Source organism: Anopheles darlingi, chromosome 2 (assembly GCF_943734745.1).
Source record: "Anopheles darlingi chromosome 2, idAnoDarlMG_H_01, whole genome shotgun sequence".
Taxonomy (NCBI): Eukaryota; Metazoa; Arthropoda; class Insecta; order Diptera; family Culicidae; genus Anopheles; species Anopheles darlingi.
This window is the reverse complement of record NC_064874.1, coordinates 72,030,157-72,036,712: the sequence shown is the minus strand read 5'-3', so window position 1 is coordinate 72,036,712 and position 6,556 is coordinate 72,030,157. Positions and strand designations below refer to the sequence as shown.

The 6,556-nt window shown below is 48.0% G+C and overlaps 1 protein-coding gene across 1 annotated transcript; it reads right to left on the bottom strand.

Moving 5' to 3' along the window:
- Nucleotides 1-4,992: 4,992 nt before the first annotated feature.
- LOC125960147 (fibroleukin-like) lies at nt 4,993-6,021 on the bottom strand. Its single transcript, XM_049693359.1, has one exon. It carries the CDS (start codon nt 6,019-6,021, stop codon nt 4,993-4,995), a length of 1,029 nt encoding a protein of 342 aa, XP_049549316.1.
- Between the last annotated feature and the right edge of the window lie 535 nt (nt 6,022-6,556).

Here is a 6,556-nt window from a genome sequence, read left to right as displayed (position 1 = left end):
CCCCAAAACCATCATGACGTTTGTCGCAAGATGGATGCCGTTTGTCGGTGCGATGTCAAACGACGGAAACGGGCAACGGGAAGAACGGCAAAAAACAATCCGTTATAAAAATGGATTATCGTACGGCTTGCCACCGCTGTGACAAGGTCGGTTCGGTTCGGATCGTTCGGCCAAGTCAAGCCAAGCCAAGCTAAGAGATTTATGCTAGTCCGACGACGACGACGACGACAACGCTACTTTCTTACGCCTGCTACACATGGTTTGGAGCCGATTCTATGGATTGTACGTGTGACGTGCGCGTTGTCACTCAGCCAACCAACCGAAGCCACCGAAGCCATAGAAACCATTCTTGAAGTCAACTTTCGTCCGACGGACCGACGGGGTCTGTGGAATCTTCCACAGACAAAAAGACGGTCACGAACGGAAGAAGCGCCGTCCAGCGAAGGGGTGGAGCGGGGGAATCATCATCTGCCACATCCGCCACCATTTAGCGGTGGTTCGGGGGTTTAACTTTTCTGCGTCATATTTTTCTCCCCGGCTGCTGCGATAGCCCAGCGTCTACTCCTTCTCTGGTGGCAGCGCCCTCTGGGGTGGCCCGCTGGTCCCGTTGTCCGTGTTGTTGGTGGCGCTGGCGCATGATTTATGACGCCCGGAGCACATTCGAAGCGGCGCGAGTAATAAGCGCGCGATGCTGGAAGAAATTGTTTCCCCCTTCCTTCGCCCGGTTTCGTGCTTCTGGTCCGTGCACAGATTTGCCTGACAAAGTGTGGTGTGTGGCTGTCAAGGCGCTCTTCGATAGACAGCCCGAGTTACCGTCGTTGGACACGCAAACTTACGAAGACGAGAGCTGCATACCAGGAAACCGGATGGACGGACGGACGGACGGACGAGTGAAAGCGTTTTATCAGAACCCTCAGAACACCGACTTGTTGGTAAGTTATAGTCCGCAACTAACCTCGCCTGTAGAGGAGAGGCGAGGAGACGCGTGCGCGCGCGGCAGACAAAGAATTGTCAAACGGAAACCGACAGAACGGACGGCGGACTCCATTTTTCAAACGAAAACATGAACACGACCCACGACGAGCAGTGCACTGCTGGTTGCGCTGTCAGATAAGTCCTATAAAGGTTCGGTTGGGGGGAACATTGAGAAATGTTCTTTAAAATGTGAGGTTATAAGGCGTCTCTCTGTATCTGTATCTGTGTGTGTGTGTGCTGCACTACTTGGATTGTCGTCCAGATGAAGCACACTTCCGCTTGGGCAAATATGAAATCTCTCTCTTTGGCCAAGGAGTCCCTGGGTTTTTCTGTTCCTCCATCAAACCCTACCTTGGCAAGGCACTCCTAATGAGTTCCATTTCTCTTTTTTAATGTCGAAACCCGACACCGGCCACCATCATCACTGACACTGGGTACCCGGTTGGTTGGTGGCCAGAAAACCCGCAAGCAGTTCCGGTTGCCGACTCCGATTTCCCATGAATCTTCCACATACGCGCGTGTGTGTGTCCACGCGTATGTCACATCCTAATCCCGTGGGATTAAACTGTCAAGTGATGAATAGTGAGCAATATATTAGGGACTTTGGGACTCCTTTTCTGGGGTGTGTCCCGCGGGGGGTGCGGGAGGGGCAGGACGGTCGGAATGTATGATGTAATCACGTCGAGTCGAGTATGTGATGAAAGTCATCAAACTACAATCCTTTGCGTCGTGATGGAGAAGGGAGGGCGGTCCTAAAACCGAAACATGAGACTTGTGATTCTTGGTCTTGATCCTTGAACCTCCCCTTTAGTTCGCTTCGGTATCTTTTTGGTCTTCTGATTTTTGAACCCCCAACATTGGCCAACGATGGTATTTTGTTCGATATTTTCCAATTCTGCTTCTGGTAATCGCCAGTAAAACGATTGGATACTGGATGGATGTGACAAGGTTCTAAATCGTGTTCTGTTGCTGCTCGAAAGCGGAAAAATACATTCCACAAACACACACACACACACACACACACACGCGTCCACTAAAGGATACCATATCTTGTGTGCCAGTTCGGGCGTTCGGGACAGCATTCTATTGACTGTAACTCAACACTACACACACACACGCTGGTATGTGGGACTGGTTTACACATTCGCTAGCGTCAGTGACAGGTGTACTACCGGAACCGTGTACGTAACGTGTATAAGATCGAACACAAACCCGGGGTTTGTGCACTACATCTTGTAACAATGTATTCGAGAGGGACGTGGGGCTCTCACACCTTCCTCACGCCCGTCTCGTTCGCAGCAGTGTTGGCACTGCCAGGGCTGTCTGTCAGTTCCAGTGTGTGCCAAAACGTGTGTGTGTGTGTCTAACCTTTCGGAGCAGGATCCGTAGCCCGGGCTAGCATTTCCGAAAAAACCTATTACGAAGGTTTTGTGGCTCTCCCTTCCTTCTGGTGTGCTCCCGGTACGGTACGTTCCGTTCCGTTCCTTCAGGACGTCAGGATTTAGCAAGATTGTGCGTCCCGGCAACATCCGGCACAGCTCGAAATGGCATGCAATTATCCAGCATGTTAGCATGCTAGCGGACCGAGGGATCGATCATGGTTGGGGGGGGGGGGGGGGGTAGCTAGCTCAACACACACACACACAACTTCTTAACAACTTCCTGCTCTTTGTGCCAGTCATTGACACGCATGTGATACACACACACAGGCACACATACACGCACATGTAGTACCGGAAGTCAGAAGGCTTCAGCAAGGACGATGGAGAACCATGCAAGGAACAAGGAGCAAGGATCGAGTGTTGTGCCATTGGATTTGTGGGTGTCATGTCGTGCACACGCTCTCGCACACACACACAGACACACATACGAAGTGACAAGGCAGTGGTAATCCCACCCCGGATAACCGCGGCGCAACGTGTAGGCGTTTGACTAAATCCTTCCAGGAAATTGATAAGGGATAAACGCTGGAGTGATCGAAATTGAGATGAGAGAGAGACGACGACGACGCGCGCGTGTGTGTAAGCGTGCTATGTTACGCGGGAAAGGCAAAGCGGCTTAAGTGGCCGGCTGGTGTTTATCGAGTCCTCGGAGTCCGCCGTCGAGTCGAGTAGCACAGCCGAAAGCCGAAACCGGAGAAGAAAGGCTGCTGGTTGGCTGGCTGCCTGCATGAATGTCACATTATTCTTTATTTTCATTTAGGCTTAATCCGCTCCGTGCAAAGCAAAGACGGCGGGGGAAAAGAGCAGAACAAGTATCCAAGGCAGTGCGAGAGAGAGAGAGAGAGAGAGAGAGATGCAGAACGATGGCATGGCATGCTGGGGTTGGTTACGTGATTTGCCCAAAGGAACACCGGGGGATTGTGATGGCGCCGGCTTTCCCCAACAACGCACGTGACACTTGGTGGTCCCTATTGTTGTCCCATCCAGCACCAAAACCGTATCTGCTCACTTGGTATCTGCTCCATGTATGGGTGGGGGTAGGGGGGTAACCAACATTTATCCAACAGCACCCGCAGCTAAAATCAGTAACCCTGTAATGGAAGGCGTCGGGCCCGCAAGACCACGCAGTCGGTTGGCACTATGGCTTGGCTGGAGCTGGAGTCTCTGGCCCTGGAGCTGGAGCGTAAATAAAATGTGTAAATAAGATTTGTACCTTTTCGGAGTAAATCGGAAGCTCGCTCTTCGGGCGCACCATTGTGGTCGGTATGGTACGGAGAGCGCGATGTGCCATACTCCGGCCACCGGCACTAAAGCCGCTTAACGTCGAAAAGCCTGCCCGTTTCGGTAAAGAAACACCGCAAGGAGGCTGCTCGGTGCTGGTAAGCAGGTGAGCGAGAGAGAGAGAGAGAGAAACGGAGAGAGAGAGAGAGAGAAACGGAGAGAGAGAGAGTGTGTGCAAAAACGGGGAACAAACTTCTTACGGACACACCTGAGCACCGTTAGACTGCTGCAGACAATGGTGGTGCCCGGTTCTGGGATGGATTGGATGATAGGGTGGAGGTTCGGTCTGCCTGAAGGTCTGTAGCTGGCCCAAGAAGCTCGTCGGCGGTGGGGACCATTTGTTTCTAACCCCTTTTCGGCTTACCTTAATAATCGTTAAGCCCTTACGGTGCAGATCGTTCCCAATCAGTAGAATCCGGATCAACCGGCATGGCAGTGCACAGGATTTGGGATCGTGAGAGTGTGAATGGAGTGCAGCTGGGCAGATGGGCCCCGAATTGCCCGACACAAGACGCAATTCGGATGACGTTGGGCGAAATGGTGTAATGGTGGAGTTTTGGGGATTTCTCTAGAGCAGTAGGCAGTGAATTGTTTTTCAGTCCTGGAAAATCTCCTTCAATCAAGTCAACTTTAGATCCTGACGATCTCATGTATCGCCGTTAATCATAAAAGTGGTAGTCCTTTGTTAGCTGAGAACGACTTAAGTATTGTGCGCTCAGCCATAATTCACAGAATTCGTCGTTACTTTTCTATTGTTCTAGCTCATGATTGTAACTTGTACGTAAAGAGTCAATATAGTAATTTATTTTAAGAGAACAATTCTTAGTCAAAAGGTTATTTAGTTAAAAGAAAAAGACGAAACCTAATCAGTTCCGTTTTTGACAAGTAAACAGTAGACACATGCTTTATGCACACGAAATATACTAAAGATACATGTAAAATAAACATGTACATTAGATTCAAAGTGAATAAAGTCCCTGTACCTTGTATATGTTGCTGTAAAAAGAGATGTAAGATAATCAAGAGGTTTTCAGTTTCTACTCGTTATGTTTTTCTAGCTGGCGGAAAAGCGAAAGGGATTGGCAGATAATGTTCTTTGCATTTTTTTTCCTTCAACAACATATAAAAATCTATTTTTATTGCATTATTCACTAACTTCCTTCTAAATTGCCTTCTTCATTCTTCTTATTCTTTGCTGACAAATTTTGTTTGAAATGCGTTTTTATTCCACCATGTTTTTGAGTACTTGCAGCTGCTCATTTACTTCCCAACAGAGTTAATCCAACTAAAAACTCTATTCAAGCCCCCGAATCATCATCCTAGAGAAACTCAATCCTTGCTCTTTGTTTGTAAATGGATACCAAAACATGGTTTTACGTTCTACAGTATTCACGTGTCGTCCGTTTAAATTCGTAAAGGTACAATCCTTGTGCCACCAGGCCCCTTCATGGTAGTGAGCACATTGGCCTGAACCGTACCTATCATAATCCCGATCTTTTGTGGTGAACTTCATCCCCTTGAGACCTTTCATTGCATCACCTGCAGTTCCACTGTACGATCCAATGTGCTGCAGGGCATATTTTTTTCTTTCATTACCTATTTCGAAGTCATCATACCGGGCGTACTTGTACACTCCATCAAAGCTTTTCAATTCGACTATCAATTCATGTTTATGACTCTTCGTCATTTGGTGCACTTTCTCCAAACCTAACCAAAACTCTCTATCTAAATCACCGAATCCATCGCGGAACTCATCCCAGCCACGGTAAAAGTCCAATGAACCATCGTAACGATGCTGGATCACGTTCCATCCACCACCGAACGATTTCTGGTCGCAATACACTTTGAATGGTTCACTATCATAATTTAGACGGATCGTATAAATCCCCGACACGTCCGTTGGTACATCCTTGCATGAGGAAAAGGGAGATTGTCGAGGCTTCGGGGTTGGTGTTTTAATTTGTGGTGCCGAATTGTCAGCGCATTGGTTCTGCTTCGACAAAACAGTCACTGTCCGTTGCGAGAGATTATGGCAAGAGCGATCTTGTAGCACTAGCGCGACGTCTTGATCGAGTTTCTGGAGGGCGCTAAATATTTTCGTTCGATTTTCTTCCTGGCTAGATCGTTGTTGGTTCAAATCGTTTTGCATCTCTTGTAATTTCTGTTCCATGGCCTCTAATTTTGCCAGAAGCAGCTCTAGTGTGAATCCGAGCATCCTATCTTCAAACGAAAGGATTTGTTCCTTGCTCTCACTAGGTTTAGGGTCACTTGCGCCGACGTAGAGAGCGGCACAAACCACGATTAATCCTACGTGCAGCTTCATCTCTGGAGTACACTTTCAAGACACTTTCACTGTGCTATTGGGAGGGACGTATTATACTAAAATGACAAGTTGAATGTCGAACGATCGAAAACAAAAACGATCTGAGTCATCACCACATCTGTGCGTTGGTTGCTTGTATACTGTTCGTCTGATAAGCCAGTAGCAATGCTGTGCTGGCTTGCTCAAACCTGCTGCGGTCATGAGGATTTTATTTGGCTGATAAGTACACCACTCGATTCTCTATTAATCTAATATGTTGTTGCAAAAAAACCTAGGTTATTTTCGGATGATAAGCTGCTCCCAATACAATGCACACTTGCAAAGGTTTGGCGAATATATGCTTCATAAGGAGGGTTTAAGGGGTTTTGAAGAAATTGTAGAATATATTACAGCCATAGCATCAATTAAGGAGCAACATTTCTGTTATGTTTTTCAACGATGTTTTTTTTTGCAACCAAGTCTGAGATGAACCGTGGAAGTGAGAAAATGCTTATCAACCCAACAGAGGCCTCTCTGCTTCCAGCAATCCACCTCC

What these genes read in the sequence shown, in the direction of transcription:
- LOC125960147 (XM_049693359.1), bottom strand. Translation starts at nt 6,021, where the DNA reads ATGAAGCTGCACGTAGGATTAATCGTGGTTTGTGCCGCTCTCTACGTC.